The sequence below is a fragment of the Dicentrarchus labrax genome, unplaced genomic scaffold (genome assembly GCF_905237075.1).
Source record: "Dicentrarchus labrax unplaced genomic scaffold, dlabrax2021, whole genome shotgun sequence".
NCBI lineage: Eukaryota > Metazoa > Chordata > Actinopteri > Moronidae > Dicentrarchus > Dicentrarchus labrax.
In genome coordinates, this window is record NW_026136701.1 from 8,278,645 (window position 1) to 8,300,761 (window position 22,117).

Here is a 22,117-nt window from a genome sequence, read left to right on the forward strand (position 1 = left end):
TCAGCAAAACACATGGTAAACAGTTCTACCGTACCACAGGGGATCACCGAAGAGGTATGAAAATACTTCCCCAGACCACCATGGAGCCTCCTGCACATGCATTGATTAACTTTTAAAACCAACCTCTCACATTAATTTGCATAGCCTCTGTGCTTTCATCAGTAGTTGCATGTCAAGCAGAGAGTGAGAGTATTGGTAGCACATGCTTGCCCAAGGGCCCCTGCGTGAGCGTGACTTCAAAGTAAATAAAGATCTTACATTTACCCTCACTGATACACAATTTTCCATCCCCTGCTAATAGCACCAGAGAGCACTTTGCAAACAAAACAGGCAGATAAAGGTTTACTCTTTGAACTCTTTCATGTGTGGTTTTCACTCTGAGCCACTGAAGCACTGACAGACAGAGAGAGAAGGAAACTGGCATGCTGCTGCGTGGTCTTTAATGAGACTGACTGACATGGTTGAGTGGAGACAAGGCATCTCTGGTGGCACTCTGATCTGCACGTAGGCCAACATTCACATGTCTGCAGACCTGGAGTAAGCCACTCATACACTGTTTATAGATTGTCTCTGATTTCCTTTCTGTGCTAAATGGTGTCTCTGTTTTCACTCCAGACAAAGGACATATGCACATACGTTATTGGCAGCAGGTGCTTATAGGTACAGTTTTGTAGTTCATACTGCCCTTGATTACCTCTGTTTTACACAACTTTATATTTCTACTCTGCTATATTTCAATGTGAAACATTGCTCTTTTCACTCCCCCACATGTATCTGACAGTTCATTACAGTTCAGTAAACAATAAACAAATGATAAGCCTATGAATGCAATTCAATTACAATTACCTCAAACTATTTTCATTGTTCATCCATTACTTTTAACTAGCATTTATCCTTGAAAATGAATAAAATATCATCTCATCTCATCTCATGACTCCCCAGGTTTACCTTACGACCTTTTGGAGGACGCCGACCCCTAGTTTGGGAAACACTGGACTAAATGTGGTGGACGGGGCAACAAAAATAAAAAGGACACCAGCGCACAAAATGTTGTGATGCATTTATGGTGAAACAGCTTAGTCAGGGTTAGGATAAGCACCCTTGAGGGCTCTTTATCATATTACATATAGGGGCAATTAGGAGGGCACTTTTTTGGGTCCACCAGTGGTGTATAAAGTAATTACTAGCTCCAACGCTATAATGCCACTAGTAACAGTAACAATTTCACAATGTAATAGACTAAAATATCAATCACAGGCCCCTTTTTTTCCTGCTGAATTAATACATTTACTTTAATACTTTAAGTATATTTTGCCGATAATTCTGTATTTATTTCTGATTTTAAATGTTAAAGTATTGGCATCTTTACTTAAGTAAATCCTTAAAGGATATAAGTACTTTTCCACCACTGTACATTATACACTATAGGCATGTTTACAACATGCACACATTTCACACCAGTGTCACTTACAAGAAGCTATCTGACCAACATCTAATTTTTTGCTTTTAGACAGCGCAGCCACAACAGCCTCCCTTATCTGCATCCTCCATCAGCTCTACACAAAGCAACGTGCAGCCAGGCCCACGTTGGAGAAGCCTGATGCCGACGTGAAGGGCAGCGTCTGAGGGTGTAAAGCAGCTGTCTGCCCCGGTCAGGGCGGAGGGGGAAACGCAGCAGCCTTATCACTCCTGTAATACAGTGCAGTTCAGTGGGCACAGAGGAAGCTGGGCTGTGCTTGCTCTCAGATCCTTACTGGAATTCACAACAAAACAACAATAGCTTTCTGACTAATCTCATGTCACACACGATGAAAAATAATAGTTTCAGTGGCCTATGATAAAACATGGGGGAAAAATTGTCTTCGTAACACTGAAGGTGTTAAACACAGGCTCAGCATTGTTCCAGGCAAACGTGAATAGCTTTATTGTTCATATCCTCTCAGAGAAAGTTGTTATGGAAAAGGTAGAGCCTGGTAGATAAATAACTCAGCTCTGGAAAACACAGCAACAGGGCATTACCGTAAAACAATAATCTTATCTTTACATCATGTGAGCAGTACCGTTTGTTGTTTGATAAGTTCCACATTTACATTTTAATTATGTATGTGTGTGTTTTGGTGAGAAATAAAGAGACACCATGCAACAATAAAGCTACCAGATCATAGTCAGATTTAAGCCTAGGCCATAGATGACCTTTGGTGGAGTATGCATTGTGCTGCAGTGACATCGTTTTGTTATAATTGTTGATATTTTCACATTGAGTTGGCCCTCTCTTTTTCTCTCTTTTCCTCCACCACAGACTGCACCATGTTGAACATCTCCTCCCACGCACTTGCTCACTTTGACACATCAGTGAGCTACAGAGTTGCATGCTCTCTCCTCTCTCTCTCTCTCTCTCTCTCTCTCTCTCTCTCTCTCTCTCTCTCTCTCTCTCTCTCTCTCTGTCTGTCTTTGTGTCAAATAAGGACAAGCATTGATCTGGGCAAAATCAAGAGAAGGGCATGTAGAATAAACATGATTTGGTTTACAGAAGATCTTTATCTCAATCAGACCACAAAATTTCCAAATTTCATCAGAAAAGAAAAGATGATTGTTTTATGAGAAAGTCAACATTCTGTGAGGTGGCAATAGCAGAAAATTGGTGGAAAATCCAACAGCCACACTGTATGTGCTCATGTATGGGTTCACGCTGGGTGTCTGTACATGTATAATCAATATTCACTATTCCATCTTTCCTTATTTTCCCCTCAGGCATAGCGGGTTCCCTCCGTCTCCAAGTGTCACATCTGCTATGTCACAGTTTTTTCAGTCTGTTTGTGTGTGAGCATGCATGTGCCTTAATGTGTCATTTTTAAGTATGCATGTATGATCATGGGGGTTATTTATTTATTTATTTATTTTGACAAACAAGGATGACAGTGTGCTCTTGTGTGCCGCTGCGTCCCCACAGGGATGTTCCCTTCCATGTCCGAACAATTCCCGGGCCGGCTGCATGCTGGGTAAAGAGCCCAGAGGAACTGGTGCCGTGTCCTTAAATGCATCACGATAAATGCGACCTGACAGAGATTGCTTTACACACACAGGGTAATGTCCAAGGATCCACTTCTGTTTCATCATCATGTACGTTAAACGACAGCACATTTAAGGAGTCAAAGCAGCCATTATAATAACAATGCATTTATCACACAGCATTACCATAACACATTTCATATTATTCACTCTATTTGGAAAAGGCTGATTATTTTGACTCAGAGTTGATATTAAACTCTACATGCATGGTTCCCCTTTTCCCTCATGGAATGGTCATAAAACCGTGTCTTACATTTTTGGTGTGTTGTGACATTTCTCGTGCATTTGCTAATTCTGTGGATTATATAACTGCTGCTATACGCATTCTGTAAATATTTAAGACAGTTGCATGCAAAGGCAAATCCACACTGAGAGAAACAATGTCATATCTATGATGACTGCCACCATGTTTGATAACTAGATGATTTGTGACAGTTTCTGGGAAGGACACATCCTGTTATTGTCCTAATCCAGCATTTTAGAGTCGGTGAAGCACAAGACACAGACACATACAAGAGGCTTTAGAGGAAGCTGACTGCCTCTTCTGATCTTTTCCAGATTCATCATTTTCTTTACAGTGGGACAGAACTGTCTTTTTCAGCGCACTTCCCTACCCAGCTGTCTCGGCCACTCTGAGCTGATCTTTGCCATCTACACACACGTCTGTACTGCTGCTGGATTATCCTGGAATGCCCCATATTACCCTGTATTCCTCTCACTGACTGCCCAGTTGACTTCAGTCCTTACTGTCCACCCAACTAAAAACAAACAGCAGCTGGCCAGGAGAAACTGCAGGAAGACATTTGTTTTTATAAAGTGGATATGGAGAGAGCAGGTTTGTTTTGCTGGAAGTGGTTCTCTTCCTCTCTCGCCTTGGCCCTGGGCTGTGGGCCCTTTCAGGGCCTGGCTGGTAGTGTGGAGAAAGGAGGTGGACTGGCTGTCAACTGGATCCACTGGCAATAGGAGCCTCCGGCCCAGCCTGAACCCAGGCAGTTCACAGACACCAGGGCAGTCTGCCTTCACCCTACTGACGTCAGTCACCGACAGACCACAAGACTTGTGTTAGAGTTTCAAACAAACCCGCTGCCCATTGCCATGGTAGTATGGACCACCACCATGGAAAACGCTGGTCCGCGTCTGTGCCCGTGTTTACCATAAACAGTCGCCTCATTTTTGCTGAATCTAAAGGAAGAGGATGATGGTTCAGGTTTCTTGTAATCCAGACATCCACAAACTCCAAAGTAAACACAATTAAACCAGTTTCATTAATTATGCATCACACATACTGTAAATTTAAAAAAAATTAAAGTTAGTGCATTTTGCATTGTGTCAGGAACAAAGTGATCACTCAGCGCTGGTCCATTCCCAATTTTCTGTCCTACGAGGTCATTTACACAGCTAAATAATGAGTCCTTTTAAAACCTTGGTTAATGATATTAAATAACTGGCAGAGTTTTAAAAGACAAGCATTACTCTGTATCTCAGCAGGTGAGCTGAGAACTAGTGACAGTACGACAGTAAGTGTTATATCCATTGAGGTTTATCAACCCTAAATCAACCCGCGAAATCTATCACTACAAAGACTAAAATTATAACACCTTGTCAGGAGAGCAACTGAGCTTTTATATCATACGAGATTACATCTGTAAACGTATTTAGTGAAGTTCCCCCTCATCTGTTTTGTTGAAACTGAAATCTGTAAAAGCCATCTCATGGCTTTATGTGTGCCCTCCTGTTGATCACGTATTCCAGATGCTTATCTACTTGGGTCAAGGTGCTCATGGCCATGGGAGAGTGAATGCCCTGAGGGCACAGCACATAGCATCACTATCTCTACCCTTCCTGTTTACTGGCTCAGCATCCAGCAGTTACTCAACTCAAATCCGAGGGAAGACGTGTCACTGGTGTCACTGCAGGGAAGTGACTTCAGATTGAATCGAGTTGTTTTCTTTTATTTCCACCTGGTTTTCCCCACAGAGTGGCAAAACTGGAACCGTGACGTGAACAAAACCACATCAGTCACTGTATTGTAACTGCAGGATCATGTTTGTGAATGTGACTCTAAAGATCAACTTAAATTGTGTTGCATAAAACACGGGACACGCCTAGCTGCCTTTTAGTCACATGTAGGTAAAAAGTCTAACATTTCATCACTCCTTCCCCGGGCTAATGCAACAGCCAGGATTAAAATAATTGATATATTCATGACTATATAATTCACCAATTCTTAGGATTTGTTTAATGAAATAATCCAATAACACACAGAGCAGAAAATTCTGTAATACATGCCCATTTTAATAATCTGATAGAAAACATTTGTTGAGCACAACATACACCATTTACCATATATTGTGAGGAAAACACTGAAAAAATATATTTGAAACAATGTTATATATTTCAGCAAATATTCCTATAGCTGTACAATGACCAGTCACCGTACACAATATACTGCAGCAAATATCCAGCCTTCATAATCCACCAGGAACAAAAGACAAAAACTAAAGCCAGACTTCTTCTGCACCTAACATAAGGTGTTGTTGGTTCAGACTGTACAAACATCTTCTGGCTGGAATTTTAAAACCAAACATACATTTCAAATTGTCAAAATTGATCTGCATAACTTCATGTTATGGTCTTATAAACCAAACAGCAAACAGCTTGTGAAATACAATAAGTCAGAACCACCATACAAGTTCAGTCAAACCGTGATTTGACATGTGGTAGTGAATATAAATAATAACAAATATACAGGGAATATTAACAATCAATATCAATATAATCATATACAAGAATAAGATAATAAATACACTGTTACAAACAGCTGAGGGGTCAGCACATCACAGCTGGGTGCAACAAGATTGTGCAACTCTGTGACCACTTCACACGCACTCACACACAAGCACACACACACACACACACACACACACACACACACACACACACACACACACACACACACACACACACACACACACACACACACACACAGGAAATATCATGTCATGACACGATATTGACCCAGCCCCCCTATTCCTATTTCTATTCTGAGGGTTGCACCTTACAATGTGGTACCTTTAAGGTAGTGTTGGACAGATCAGCAACCAGCTGCCAAACTGTCGATTTATTCAAAGTGCTGGAATAAAAACTACAAGATACAATTAATCTATCGCTAACAGGTGTCTTTAAAATGTGCACACAGTCTTACAGTCATTCAAAGTTTAAAATGGGTCACGGTGTAAAGTGTATTCACGAGGATGGAATGCTGTTAATTACAACAGGTGTGAGCTGATGACAATGGGAATTACAAGGTGGTAACAGATTTCCCATACTGGAATAGCTCAGCACAATACAAGGTGAGGGGATTGTTGGATCTTGGATATTTTTGGTGATATTTCCCTTTCATTTGCCTGAACTCTTTATCCAGCAACAGGAAGATACAAGGGATCAATTTGGCTTCTGGTTGGAAGTTTGACTTGTTGTCTTCAAGTGTGGGATCACACTTTTCAGAGGTGGCAGTGAAATCATCAAAGAGCTTTTTTTACAGGATCTTTGGAGGTTTTTTTTTTTAAAGATGTTTTTGGACTCAAAAATACAAAACTTTGCTCCACTTTCAAGTAATATAGTCTATGACTTACTTAATTGTTTATGAATGAATGATTATTGGGGAATAAACTTAAATTATTCTTTTGGTTTCACATGTTTACTATAATGTTTTCTGTAAAATACTGATACTTTCCACTCTCTTCGTCCTTTGCCACAAAGTGCAAATTGTGCTGGGAAGTCAGCTGATTTTAGAAATACATCCACTGGATGCTTTTGTGAGAACAAGCTTATACTATTGCCAGAACATTAGGAAGACTGTGTGAGACAAATATGTCCTTTTGTCAAAAATTTGACACATTTTCCAGCTACATGAATGTGTTCAATAAATTATAAAAACACGTACAAAAAGACACTGTTGTTTAAAAAAAAAAGGCACATAACTTTGTTTTTTTTTTTAGACAAGTGTTAGAAAAAACTACTTGTTTACAAATAACTTGCTGACCAGTAGTTTTGGTTGGACACTTAACCAGGTGGCATCCGATCGCGACACAATACAAAGAATCGTAATGAACATAAAAAACGTCCTGAAGTGCAAAGTTTGGAATTTATACGAGTCCCAGTACACGGATACATATCGTCCACTTCACTTCCTTTGTGAGAACCAAGATTCAGCCCTGCCTCTGCAGCACGACAGTAGTCCCTTCTTTCAAGATCAGTCGCTACGCTCTTCCAGCTCCCATCTAGGGGGCTCAAAAACAAACTGCCACAGGGTTTCCCAGCCTCGTTTGCAGGGGTGCCCCACATTCAGTCAGGCCCTCTTTGCCAGGCAGCTCCAAAGAGCCAGATTGCAGGATTGCTCCACTGCAATTCAATGAACTCAGCCAAAACAGCAAAAAAACCTGCTGCACTCAAAGAACACCATCAGTTCAGCTATGTTTCTGCTGGGGAGACGTCACGCGTCTCTGTTTCTACCCCGTCCGGATCAGAGGGATGGTCTTGGAGTGTCACGCTGTCAGCTGTCTCCATCATCCCGCTCTCACTGTCCCCATCTTGGTCATCCAGCGTCAGTTCAAACTGAAATTTACTCGCCGCAGGTCCCCCCTCCACCTCCCCATGTGGGCCGCCCTCCCCATCGCTAGTGTAGAAGGGAGGGGAGGGACTCTGGGGGATCATGCTCTGGTACCAATTCCTGTTGTCCTCCAGTGTGTCCAGGATGTCCTGGGCATCAGGGTGGACCAGGTCAGCCCACGTCTCCCATAGAGGGTGGACTATATAGTCAATAAAGCCAACCTAGAAAAGATAACCAGCGGCAATGTCAGTAAAAATAAAAAAAAAATAACAATATTAACTTGTTTTTGGAGCTAGATGTGTGTGTTCTCTACCTGTGTTCTCTCCACCGAAGCTGTGTGTTTGTCGCACATGGGACTGATCTCCATGCCCCTCTCCCTCTCTCTGTCTCCCTGGTGGAAGAACTCATCCATGATTCTGTCTGTCCACTGCCGGTACAGATCCAGAGGCTTGGTTGGGTTGCTCAGGTCCGCACAGTGAACCATGTTACGCAAAACCTGCAGAAAAAAATAAATAAATTGAACATCTTGCATCTCTTTTGTGTGTACCAGACTGTCTTATCGTGTGTGCACAAGCGTGCCTCTTACCTGCATCCTGTCTGTGTAGTTATCCAACAGCAGGACTCCAGAGCTGGTCACTTTCTTAGTTTCCACCATCGTCTTCAGATTAGCCAGCAGGCTCATGTGTTTGGACATGTCAGTTGCCAATACCTGGAAGAGAGAAATTATGATGTATGATGTAAGAAATGATTTAGGAAGGAGGCAATAAAGTAGTCAAGACATCACTCTGAAAGCTAAAACTGGCCAGTAGCTTCACACAGACATGCAGACGTTTCCTCACCATGTCTATGACCATCCTCCGGAGTGTCTGCCTCTGCTTCTTGGTGAGGTTTTGGAAGATGTCGCAGTTCTCTTCCTGCAGCAGTTTGAAGCCCACGGCCAGGTGGTGGTTCTCCAGCACTGATTCATCGTTGTACATCAGAGCCAGCTCTGAGTCTATAAAGACAGAAGGGGGGAGGGAGGGAAAAATGACAGGAAGGAAGAAATTAAATGCAATGTGTCGAAAAACCCACGTTGTTGCCTTTGGAGACAGATCCCAGTAAACCATGCAAATACTTCTGCCTATTTTATAAATGTAGACTTAACAAATCAGTGTCATGGAAGTGTGTTGACTTTTTTTGTTGGGCAACAAGTTCCAGTAAAAGAGGACTTACTGGTGTTGATGAGGAACTGGTTGGACACCCCTGGGTGGTCCACGTCGTGAATGGCTGCAGCAAAAATGGCTGCCAAGATCTCCAGATCAGTAAAGACCGCCTGCGTTTGAAGAGAAGGAAGAAAAATAAAAAGAGGTGAGATTCACAGTCAATAAACTGGCCAAACAAGGTAAGGTATTAGAGAATAGTTTAAGGACAATCCTTCCATGTGTCATCCTCTCGGGCATGTAGTTTTTGGAGGCATGCCAGTATTGATGACAGTAATGCCACCAGCCACCTCATTAAATCATAATACACAACTTGAGAAAAAGGTGTGGGTGATGGTGTCACACTTAAAAAGGTGTCAGGTAAGTAACCAGAACTTAATTTAACAATGAATAAAAGCAAAAGATATCTAAAATGTTGCTATTTCAGACTGTGCTTTGTAAGCATCGGAAAAAGTGACTTACATCGAGTGCGGGCGTGGAGAGGAGGATATGCGTGGACTGGGCTACATCAGCGGCGTGCAGGCTGTTGTGGTAGGCCACGTCGGAGTGATAGTGGCCCTCCAGGGTCAGCATGAACGTCACAAAGGTGTCCGTTGGAATCTTGAACGTCCTCATCAGGTCTCGCTCCTGCGTGCGACACACAGGAAGAAAATTAGAAAAACAAGACCTTTAACAGCGAGAAGTGACTCCTTACTAAAGAAAAGTTACAGCACGTTAGTTGTGCTTTAAAGCATCTCTTTACAGCAGACACAGTCGACAGAAGACTGCTGAGCTGACCTTAACATTTTATTTTGAATATTCTGTAAACTGTGAATCATATACTACAAAAAAGGGCTGAAATTAATACAATTTGCTCTCCTGCCAGGATGATTCACAGCTAGAAATCAATTTCAGCTGCTAATGTCCCTCTAGCAGATGTCACTGACAGCTGAACGTAACAAAGAACATACTGTACACACCGACGTGGGCTGTGCCTCATGCCTTCTATAGCCGTGAGTGTATGTATGAACGTTTCACGTGTTTTTTTTAATGAGCTCCGTTTGACCTGATGAGGAGGTGGAAGACAAAAAAGGATAAAGAGGCATGGCACTGACCTGAAAGATGGTGTACATGATGCACGTGAGCGGTCGGTTATGAGAGTGCTCTGCCACTCTGAAGATATTCAGGCCCCATTTGTTGATATCCTCCAAGTCCTGTTAGAGAGACAGACAAGAGGACCGTAAGTGTCTCAGCTTATCACACAATTCTGTTGTGGTTTTTTTTGCCTGCTGTACAATCTGTCCAACAATTACCTTGGACAGCAGCTCCTCCTGGTCCGTCTTGACCCCAAAGCGATTGCCGGAGCCTCCAGAGATGCTGGGCGTATGGCTGACCTTCCTCACCCCACTGATCTGAGTCATCATCCCACCCTGCTGCTGCTGTTGCTGCTGCTGCTGCTGCTGCTGCTGGCCCTGCCTCCTCTTCCTTTCCCTTGACTTAGGAACTGGACACGGAAGCTCAAGCTCATTCTGCTTGTCTGGAGAAAATGGAAGACAAAAAAAGATGGGGGAATAAGAAAAACAGATTTAAAAGGTGTTTTTTAGTCACTCCAGAGACAAAGACAGACTAGGCTCAGGGATGTGGGATAAGCTGGGCTTGTGTTGCCACTGTACTGAGTAGACAATGTTAACATGGGGAGATAGTTGACCTCTCACACCTACGTGACAACACATTAAAGTTGCACTGACAGTTGTTTAATTAGCAAGCAATCCTTCAGTTACAGTTTACTTTGCTGAAAATCGAATTTTCTCGACAGCGAAAAACAAAGAAAATGTAAACTTAAATAAAAAAATATTGACAGAAAAGGTGATAAGAATGTCATAATGACATATAAGGGTCAAGATGTGCTAATGAGATGTTATGAAATCTGACAATGCTCCTGTGGCCCGTGCATTCTGAGAAACTGAGCTGCATTGTAATAACAATCCACAGAATCATGGAAAGCTGGCTCATACTAAGCCAGAAATGTTTAGGGGAGGGCAGACTGGTTAGTATGCGGGTTTGTTTGGTGCATGTGATGCACTACGCAACTGACACTGTGTATGTGTGTGAGTGCAAGACTCCCCCGGTCTGTATATGTGCACCACATACACCGCAGTGAGAAAAAAAAAATATCTCAGCTGCATCCTCTACAAAGCACAGGACGAGAATGATCTCACTACACCTGACAGGTGTTAGCTGCAATGCAGATGACAACAAAACCACTAAGCTTCAAAGATAAGCCGAGTTTTTCTCTGTGCTCTTGTGTTTGCCTCTTTTCCCCAAGCAGCTCTATCATGCAGAAACATCTCTTTCACTGCACCACTTCTATTGTTAGGTATAGTTTTCTTCACAATGCATCCATCGCCTCTGTTCCCTCTCAGGTTTTGCTCCACTGAGGTGAGAAGACAGAGGTGTGTTTACTAGCAAAAGCAGAACCTTAGTGTGCACACAGCCCTGATAAGCTGGCTGGCTGGGTGTATGCTGGTGGTGGTTGGATGGGAAGGTGGAAAAGCTGTAGGGCAGAATGGCAGACTGGCTGGCTGGCTGGCTGGCTGGCCGTGAGTCACAAAACGCCGTTGGGCTTTTAAGAGACAAGGAAACACTGCTGTCCTCCTGATGAATAATGCAGTGTCTATCTGGACCTGGTGGTACACAAACATTTTCCCTCTCCCATTGCCCCTGATCTGTCCTCCCTCTAAACCTCACAGTTGGAATGAGGGGACTCTCTCTCCTCAGACCAGATCAGACTGGTTTGAGAGCAGTGGAGCAGACCAACTACGAGTTTTACTGTGACATGCTTCGGATGCCCTAAAAACATCTGGCACACACAGACCTATAGAGGTGGCATGTGATGGCACATTGCATACTTCAACGTGCGTGTGTGTGTGTGTGTGTGTGTGTGTATGTGTGTGTGTGTGTGTGTGTGTGTGGTGGGGTATTTGTGTGTGAATAAATACTGCAGTGCTCACCTAGGAAGGTGTTGGAGATGTACTCTGACACTTGGTTGCCTGAGCGACTCATCTCAGACAGGTGGCTCAGCTCCCGGTTCAGCATCCTCTTGAACTGGAGGAACAGAGATAAAAAAAATCATGGGGTTAAATTAAGGAAATACAAGGAAATACACATTCATTACATCATTTTACTGCTACTTCCGAGCAGAGGAATGAAGTATTTCCTGTTATTTTCCACTGGAATATGTCCCATGAGAACATGCGCTTTATAAGGTCTGTGTTTATGTCTTCTTGGTCCTGTTTGAGTTAGCCATTAAGACACTTGACTGCCTCGCATTTCAACAAACAAAACACAGTGCATAATATACAAACTACAGTGTTGAATGTTTATGCTGAATTCTTCCAGGGAAACAAGATGCAGCAGTTTTTCTCAGTGCACGCAAGTCTAATCTAATAAAGTGTGTAATCGAAAACATTACAAAATCAATGTGGGAAATCAGACATTTCCCCAGCTGCATTGACAATACATGAATATTCAGTACGTCTCACACACACACACACACACACACACACACACGTACACGCACACGCACTCTATTTTTCTCTGGGACACACCTTGATGTATCCCCAGGACACAGAGAACAGGTAGTTGGCCTCAGGCATGGTGCTGTGCTGTGCTGAGCCCCTGGTGCTCCTCAGCAGAAGCCCTGTATGCTCCTCTCTGAGTGGACCCCCAAGGCTGAGCTCAGCCCTACAACCTGAAGCTCAAAGCACCACGAAATTCCCGCCTTCCAACGGTCGACTACAGTAAAAATGCCCCAGTTGAACTCTCCAGAGTGGGTCTGTGGCAGACCCCTACATCCCCGGCCAAATGCGCTTTCTCATAGCGTCGCCCACTGTTTTCCAGGATCGCAAGTCGCTGGCGAGAGTGATGGAATTCCCCTGGATGCAATCAATATTTCCTTTCCTTTTCTCTGGTGCTTGCTGCCTCGGTCCGTCTCTCTAAACCTCTTTCACCTCCTGCCACCATCCAAATGTTATCCAGTGACATACAAGGGGGAAATCCAGCCTTCCCAAGCCCAGATGGAGCAAGGCAGGGAGGAAGGGCAAGCTCTAAGACAGACGGAGAAGGGAAAGGAGGGACGGAGAGAGGAGGAGGAAGAGGAGGGGGGAGAGCTCTAGCTGTAGAGTCCCCTGTGGCACACAGGCTGATGGAGCCTTCTCTCTCTCTCTCTTTCCCTCCCACCCTCTCTAAACACTGAGCAATGCACAGCACTGCAGAAAATGGGAGTTTGGAGAATCCCCCCACATCTTTCTCTCTCTCTCTCTCTCTCTCTCTCTCTAGTCATTTCTCTCTTCTCCCTCCTCTCTGCTAACCCCCTCCCACTGTCTCTTTCACCCCCCAACCTCTGTTTTCCTCCCTTCTCAATCCGCTCCCCCTGCTCAGTAATGCAGAACAGATCCAACGCATACTGCGCAATGCAAGGCTTCAAAGAGTGTTTATCACATGTGTGAGGAGACGCTGGGCATTCATTTACCAGATTGTGTCTTTTTTGGACATTGCAGGAGTAGAACCATACACTGCTGCACAAACTTCAGTCCACAGTCACCACAGTACATTTTAAAAGACCTATTCTTGTTCTCATTTTCAGCCATTGTTCACAATATTTTCCAAAAACAGCAATATTCTGTCTCACTGCAGCAGTTTTCTGTATTGAAAGACACAAACAGAGATGATGGGAGACAAACAGATGAGAGACTTTTCAGTCTGCCGCCCACCAGAGTACCACCAATTGCACGACAACCTGAACGCCATGGCAACAGAGTCACGTGGCCCCCCCTCCATCGTTCTCATGGTGGTCCCCACTTTAAAGTCATTGCATCACATCACACACACACACGCACACACACACACACACACACACGCAACACGCATGAACAACCACACACGCATTCAAAACACAGTCTTCAACAGAGATGCTCTAGAGAGACACAACTAGACGAGACGTTGCAGAAAAACACAATCGCAGGCACAATTTCTGTTTCAGAAGGTAGATTCTGATGCAAAATGGCTTTTTTGTCAGGAGAAGAAACACTAATGCACAACCACATCCTAATCTTTATAATGAATACAATGGAATAATGGTGCAATTAATTCTTTTTCTTGATAATGATTGATGTGAATGATTGTAGTTTCCTGTTTTTATAATGTCTTCAAACACTGTAAGAAGAAAAAGCCAGCAATGAATATGCTTTTTGCCAGGGCTCTTTATTTCTTACAATGGGGTCTTTTCTCTTCAAACTGAACCAGACTCTCTCTGGTCTCAACAGCTGTCTAATAGCTGTCAAGCAGACAGCTAACATCTACTTGACTGTGAAACTTGAATACCACTTTCAAAGCGCTGGCTGCACTCAAAACCCAGACTGCCAGAGGCAGTCCATAAAAATCAAAGAGAGCTCGTAAGGACAAAAATTTGAGCTTGGAATCGGAAGGCTTTATTCCATTCAAAGGGAACTTGTAATTGATTCTTTAAGGCAGCAGAAAAGTGTGGATTTGTGTGACTTCTAGGAAATGAATCAGGCACAGAGCCACATGTCAGTCACCCAGGGTCATGTAGTTCAGCTTAGACACACAGCATACGCTCACGACATGGTGACAAGTCTATGAGTGTTCTCAAGAGAATAGATTACTCAATGCATGCAGTTAAGTCATACATCCTTTTACGTTAGCAAAGACTCACACTCAGAACAAAACCTTGTTTTGGGTAACCTAGAGAAGTTACATAACCAAAGAACTTGGTTAGTTCTTAGAAGATGAACGCAGAAGCTGATGCCTCATAACATTTGAATATTCAAAATAGGTGCACACTGAAGTCATTGTCTTGCAAATAGCAACGTAAATAATATGTTTAGGTGTAAACCAAAAAACTGTTTACACCTGAACCCATTTAAATTAAAACAAAAAGCTTGTTAAATCTTTGTAATCTAATCTTATTAAAACTTAAAGTATTTTTAAGACAAGTATTCCACCATATTACCAACTTTTTTTGTTTTACTGAATCCTAAAACTAACAAGACAGGGAAATCTCAATGTAATGAGTAAAAAAGCAAACTAAATTAATTATTTAATGTTTAATGTATGTTTTCTAAAAGACAAAAATACCTTAGGTCAAATCAATTAATCTATTCTTGGATAAATTACACTCTCCACAACGAAGACCACACTCCCACAGCACAGTGTAAGAGGCTCCACAACTAACTCACCTTTTTCCAACTCGTAAGCATCCCAAAGTTTTTCTTCTGCTTTTCAGAACAACATAGTCCCATTGTCACTTAACATAAAAACAAACACAACCTGAAAAGAAATGCTGTAAAGTTCTATGAGCAATAACTCTGTTCAGTGTGTCCGAGGCGCTTGCCTGCTTCCTCTCTCTCTATTCTTGTTTCTGAAGTGGAGTCAGGCAGGAAACATATAGCGATAAAGCTGACTTGACTTGACTGGCCTACACAGTCTAACAAGAGATCAATGGCTCCTCCCTCCAACACAGGCCTGAGCATGTGTCTCCACCTACTTCCCTTTTTCTTAATCGAGTAATTCACTGAGGTCACTTACTGGTAGACATCCTGCTTCCTAACATGGCCTCAGGCACCAAACAACTAACATACCTGAGCTAATCACTGAAAAGTCCCAAATAACAAGTTTAGCAGATAGCCGTGTTGACATGATGTGAAGGGAAATCAGAGATGACATGTATGTATGTGGGATGAGTCTTTAAAATTTGTTGTTTTTTTTGGAGTTTTTACAGTACACTGACCTTGACTGAAAAAGAGCAGAGATAGAAATGGAATTGCACAGGAACAGCTTGACATCATAATGCAATACCTCGGCTGTGCAATCTGACAAGCCCAGAGTGATCCAATGCTGCCCCTGTACCGTGTATGGCCGTTTACAGTGTCAACACACATGGATTATGCCTCGTGAGTTTTCATAGTTTGGCAACATTAGAAAGACACATTTCCTAGAAGGTAGTGATGAAAACTAGGTAAGAATAGGGTTACAATAAAAGCAGGTTTCGTATTTACCTCCCTCATTCTGGCTTATTTTCCATGATAACAGCAGATTACAGAGGTAAGACTTTTTAATTACAATTAGGTACCATAATCACTACTGCAGCTTGGCTGATCTCCTCACCGCCCTTTCAGTCAAACTGAATCACAACACTATAATTTAATGTCCATTACCCCTGCTACTGCTACAGACCCACCGCTACATCTGTTTCAATAATTTTGTCATTTTTTCCCCTCTGAAGATGGCGGTGCTTCAAAGTTGAAGTGACCACACGTGAGTTAAAGTTTCCTACAGGCTCGCGCTCTGCTCGGGGGCTCGCTTGCACGCTAACCCGCAAAGCGCTAAACCCCCTCTAACTGGATTCAGATGGCAGTGTTTGTCCAAGGTCGTCACCAGCATCAGCATGGAAGTGTGGCCAGGCTAATGATAGTGAGGGGCAGGGAAGCAGCTCCCCGCTCTGAGGTCACAGCGACCAGGCTGGCGGTCAGCAGGGTGTGTGGTCCCATAGCCCCGGATACACCTGTGCCCTTGGATACTGAAAGTGGAGACACCCTGGGTTTAATCTGGTTCCGAAAAGAAACGGGCTCTTTGTCAAACATCACGTCATGTAAACGCTAGGAGGGGGCAAAAGCCTGAAGATGCTGTATTAATGGTGCAATAATGAAACCGTTTTGACACCAATTTGGCAATAAAAACGTGAATGGACCAATAAATGATTTCTTTCCATCCCTGTACAATTGCACAACCATCTAGCACAGTGACAAATTTAAACTAACATTATAAACTGTCGACCTCCACTCTTTCAAAAACAGCATTGGTCAACAATGATTAGTGGTGGTACTGGGGCCATGCTGACTCTGACTCACGGCGAACAATGTGCCCGTCCTGCCTGACCGAGCGGCTGTGCTGCTGTGTGCCTGCAGGGCCTTGTGCTCATTGTCTTGACAGTCCCAGTGACGTGGTTATTTGTAAAGACTCAACCTGGCTGTGTGGTCAAAGCGCTGCTATTGTCGTCTGGTAACCAGGGAGCAGCAGAGAGGGGGCAGCAGGGGGCACGGGAAATAAAGAGACAGGAAACTGGTGTCACGGTCACAGTCACCCGTCACAGTCTGACAGCACCCCTCCCCATCCCAATCCTCCCTCAGACCACAGTGTAGAATACAGACGGAAATGGACAACACCACCCTGGGTGTTTATAATCTGACGCCGCCACACAGTCTCCACTGTCTGTGTGGGGGTTGAGCAATACTCTGCACTGTATAGTAATTTGGTAAAGCTCTGCACAAATTAAATATGCATGAAAAAAAGTAATTAGGGAAAAGGGAAGTATTTAGTTCTTCTTTGTGTAGTCTTGAAGTACCACAATGTGTTTACTGAGATTCACTTAAACCAAACCAGAAAGCTGACTTAAAAAAAGAAAAGAATTATTTTATCTGTCATGCCAATTGATGAGAATGGATTCTTTATCTTTTTTGCCACAGTAACAGGGATGGAAATGTCTATTTGTTTATTGGAATGGATATTTTTATAGACATTCATGGTGCCCGGAGGATGTTCCAATGACTTTTGTGATCCCCTGACATTTCCTCTAGAATAATCATGAGGGTGACATTTTTATTTTTCCTTTTCTTAAGAAGTATTGGATTGCTTGTCATGACGTTTGGTGCAGACATTCACGTCCCCCTCAGGATGAATTGTAATAACTTTCTATATAGCACCACCATCAGGCCAAAATTCCAAAGAGCTGCTGGCATAACTGAAGATTCTAAGAGATTTTTGTTAAAAAAAATTATTTCAATAACTTGTAAAGTACTTTTCTAAAGCCTTTCTATAGTGTGCTCCACATATTTTTTTCTTCAATTCAATATTGGCTTACTTCAAGTAATTCGCATTTCATCCCATTAATATGCAGAATGTATTAGCCAAGCAGTTGATGCAGTTCAGCCACATTTCCCTGCTAGTGACAGACAGTATGTTTAAGTTTGGCCACTTGTCAACATAGAAATAGTCCTCCATCTGAGGAATGTAGCTTTCTAACATCTATGTTGGCATTTCTAGTTTCCTGACATGCTAGTAGGTGAAATAAATATGGTAACATGTATTGTTTTCACTGACCACACTGCAAAGTGCCCTCTGCTCCTTTGTTATATATTGTATTGTTACATGCAATATTGTATATGTCTGCATATTTGTTAGCAATGCAGAAATGTTTGATCTGACACAACTCTGACACAAACATCAGCCATTGTTGTAGCACTACTTCCTTGATGAAACGCAGACATACAGTTGAAGTGACCTTGTCTGCTCCATAGCTAGTGGAAGACTATTAATACATAAGGAGAATAAGTGGAGTGCTTTCAACTGGTGGTCTCAGCAGCACACAGAGTAATGAGGAAGCACAATGTACCTGCCAGTGAAGTATACCTTTAAAAAGACAGTATGAACTTTCCTCTAACAAGTCTTCAGTTTCTCTGTTAATCCTAAACTATACTGTGGTCCACTTTCTCAAGTGAAGTCATCATAAAAAGTCACATTGTCCAATGTCCCACTAAGCTGGACATTACAAAAGAGCAAACATCCACATCACACTAAAATGAATGACAAATACATCTGTGTGCATTTTAAATCATATTACATGTCCATCTGAAGCTCAGCCCGTCGTATAACATGCCATAATAAGGTGAGGAAATTGAAGCAGAAAAACGCTTTCCATGGAATACAGGCATTTATGTTATTCAAAGATAACAGGAACTCGGTAGTCATGTATGCAAAACAAACACTGCTCATACTTTTTTTTTTTTTATCCATAAAATGATGATGCCAGCTCAATCACTATCACAGAACAGCTGTTACTTTGCAAGTGCGTCAATGTGGCAAAAGGCAATTTACATTTTGCATACACTGTGCAAATTGACAGCCACACTGCAACAAAGACCAATTGTACAGCTGTGTGTAAGTCAGTCAGGTCATCATGCAGTTCAGTCATATTGTGTCTTCTAACAGCGTACAGCAGAATACATACTGTGATGATAATCATTTTGCAATATTGAACATCTATTAGATAATACTGAACCTGTGATATTACCGTATGTAAATTTTGGTTTGGGGGACATGACACTATAAAGTGGCAGTGTGCTGTCTTCCTTTGAGGTCTTATGGTGATTATCATCTCAGTGGATAGAGCAGCCAAAGACAAAGATGTATTCAAAGTTGCACTGTAAGACATTATCATATATACCATGAAGAGCATATGCATGATTCCCTTCAGCTAAACATGACACTAAAATGTTTTGTTTTGAAGTAAAAAATTTATCTTCCATAACAGGCAGCTCAAATGAAAATCAACATCAAAAACTGCAATTCCAAAACAAAAGTCCCATCCATCAGAGGACAGACTTTTTAAAATTCACGTTACTGGACATATGGATGCAAAAACGTCTTATAAACTTCACAAAAGCACTGGTTGCACATTCACATACAATGCTCTATAAAATATAAGCTAAATTCTCCTACCTTGTTGGAGGCCATGTCGCTAACTGAGCGGTAGGTCTGGATGGTCTCCAACTGGTCCAGACACCAGTCCAGCTCCTCCATGGTCTCCATAGCCAGCTTCTGGTAGGACTCATCTGCCAACAGACACATGGACACGTAATCAGGCCCAAGAGGATCCATGTCCATAGCGGAGCCCCCCGACACCATGCGTGGAGGTCCGAGGGTCCCAGAGTGGCTTGATCTTACGAAGGACTGGCCTGCAGGACATCCGGAAGACGCAGAGGAAGAGGGGGAGGTGTGTACACAGAGCTCCTTCATCTTTTTACAGTCCACCACCTCAGAAAGTTCAGGGAAGTAGTAGTCTCAGACAAACTAAGGCTAGAGTTAGTGTTTGCCGACTCTCTCTGTAGTCTCTTTCAATCCATATCCCCCTCTTTCCCTCGCTCTCGTGTGCTCTTCAAACCCCCTCCCACTCTGTCAGGTTCCCCCGCCCCTCTTGTTCGCTGATCCCCCCTCTCTGTTCCACTTTGTTGAACGAGTGGCGTGCAAACTAGGCGGTCTGCTGCCTCCTGCTGTTGATGTGTCTATGACCCCCCCTCCCATTTAAACACATACAAATATTGTGTACATAAAGGTTCAGTACACAAACCCACTACCCGAAGAGGGGCTTTTGGTGAAAGAGACCCAGCTGGCTTTGCTTTTACTCCCTTCATGATGTTTCTGACCCAAACAAGTGCATCTCTATGATGTCTAATACATTAAAACTATGGGGGGAAGAAGAATAGAAGGGGGGTGGAGTTAGAGAGAAAAACCTTTACGAACTTATTCAATGCACTTTGTCACTTCTGCAAACCGCTCCAACCCCCTCCACTCACGGTGACTTCCTCTTTGAAACATGCAGACCACTTCAAGGCTGTACTCTGCTGAACTGCAGCAGCAGCAACTCACACCACACCACCATGCTTCACAAACTGGCTCTCTCCTCTATGAACCTCTCTGAGGGAGAAAAAAAAAGTAAATTAAACACCAAACTCTGTGTTTGCACAAGCAACACGAGAGGCAAACTTTGACTCAGAATTGGGGGGGGGGGCTAGGCCAGGGGCTCACCGTGTGCCAAAGAAACCAAAGCACTTCCTCTTTGGCCCTGAACCCACACAAAACATGGAGCGGAATTACTGAATGGTGGAATGACTACTGAGGGCAATCATAGCTGTCATTTCATGAAATAGCTCTGTCGTTAGCAGCTATGACTTATATGTGGTAGACGTACAAGTTTTAGAAGGAAAGAAGTGGTTTATGTGAAATGCCCTGAGATGACAAAACATGGAGAAATTAATTAAGAAGGATTCTTCTCTGATATACCGGGCAGAATGTTGATTCAACAAATTTCTGCCCGGAGGGAGTGAACCCTGTGCGCATCTGGATCTCTCCACCTTCTTTTTTCTATGGAAAAGACTGATCTGTACTTCATAGGGATTCACACATGGAAGAAATTTACCCCATATGCTTAGCACAACAGGACAGCCAGCATGCTGCTCCCCAATTTACGTCAATATAGTGGATCAAAGTACTTCAAAGCACAGTGATGGCGCACAGACTCTGAACCACCGGTGTGAACTTCAATGAAATCTCAGACAATGTGCATTTGAAGAAACCTCCCACCATTGAAAGATATCAGAAAACCATGATAACAGTGACTCTTCTGAATCAAAAAGGAGAGTCAAGTTTCAACAGTCTAAGCCTGACTGGGGTTTTTAGAAATCAGGCCACTGGTTCCCCTCAGATTACACGAGCGCGACTGCTAGCACTAGACTCATTCCTCAGGTCAGACCGATTTTCCTTTACTTCAGCTCCAGGTTGGAGAATTCAAAGAACCCTTGGCTACAATATACCGCTGGACGCCAAGCTTCGTGGTCCAAACTATTCACAGGAACCACTGGCATCCAAGCCATGTAAAAGTCAGTGACACAGAGCAGAAATCAAAGCAACACATGCACAAGGCGGCAAGCTGTTGAAACTGGGTATACACCAATGTGCGGCCGTCTTGAGCCATAGGGGTAGGAGACGTTGCCAAGAAGGTGTGACCACATCCTGCCCACATTCCCTTCAATGAGGGCATATAGACACATTAACGACATTTTAACGGGGAAGTCGGGAAACATCAAAGGCTTGGCATATCCCTACTGCCTGTATGACCAGGATTCAGGTCATTTTGAAACTGGCGGCTGATTCATATACAGAGTCCAGAATCTGATGGCAGTAAAAACCCTCAGATGTAGACTGGAGAACAAAAGTTTACTGGTTTTGGTGTCTGGCTTTAAACCACTTGCCTACAGCAAGATCACTGAAGCAGAGCTTCACGATCTGTTGTGTTTTATAAAAATGATAACAGCTGGACTTGGGGACTTTTTCCTCTAACATGACTCATGTAATCAAGTTTGAGTTGAAGTAGTAATTAAAACAAAGTTCTGCACGCACACAAACAGTAGGAGTAAAGGGGAACTGCTGAATCCATCATCACTTCTGGCTGATCATAAATACAGAATGCTAAATGGGCTGGAGACGTTTCACAATGTCACCAGTCAAAGGTAGTGTGACGCACTTTCAGTCTGAAAAACCTGCTCCCAGACAGAGTGTGAGGTACTTTTCCAGCCTGTTTTTTCAGTGGAAGTCTATTTTTTTTCTTCTTCAGTGAGTCCTAATG

The 22,117-nt window shown here is 43.0% G+C and overlaps 1 protein-coding gene and 1 long non-coding RNA gene across 5 annotated transcripts in view; one reads left to right on the forward strand and one right to left on the reverse strand.

The window, feature by feature from the left end:
* Positions 1-401: 401 nt before the first annotated feature.
* On the forward strand, positions 402-2,744 carry LOC127368457 (uncharacterized). The gene is made up of 3 exons (XR_007885836.1): positions 402-537; positions 616-660; positions 943-2,744. It is a non-coding gene; the product is annotated as an uncharacterized LOC127368457 (long non-coding RNA).
* A 2,599-nt stretch (positions 2,745-5,343) lies between these two features.
* The window catches only part of LOC127368385 (cAMP-specific 3',5'-cyclic phosphodiesterase 4B), a 51,208-nt gene continuing 34,434 nt past the window's right edge, over positions 5,344-22,117 (reverse strand). For 3 of the 4 annotated variants that reach the window (XM_051409209.1, XM_051409211.1, XM_051409212.1), the window contains 10 exons: positions 19,435-19,547; positions 11,871-11,964; positions 10,173-10,396; positions 9,975-10,073; positions 9,343-9,507; positions 8,894-8,993; positions 8,521-8,675; positions 8,268-8,390; positions 7,995-8,177; positions 5,344-7,902 (listed from right to left, as the gene is read on the reverse strand). In XM_051409209.1, the coding sequence (XP_051265169.1) occupies positions 7,543-7,902; positions 7,995-8,177; positions 8,268-8,390; positions 8,521-8,675; positions 8,894-8,993; positions 9,343-9,507; positions 9,975-10,073; positions 10,173-10,396; positions 11,871-11,964; positions 19,435-19,547 (1,616 nt within the window). In that variant the 3' untranslated portion in view covers positions 5,344-7,542. Of the gene's footprint in view, positions 7,903-7,994; positions 8,178-8,267; positions 8,391-8,520; positions 8,676-8,893; positions 8,994-9,342; positions 9,508-9,974; positions 10,074-10,172; positions 10,397-11,870; positions 11,965-12,467; positions 13,145-19,434; positions 19,548-22,117 lie in introns of those variants that run through there. The other variant, XM_051409216.1, reaches the window with a different exon arrangement.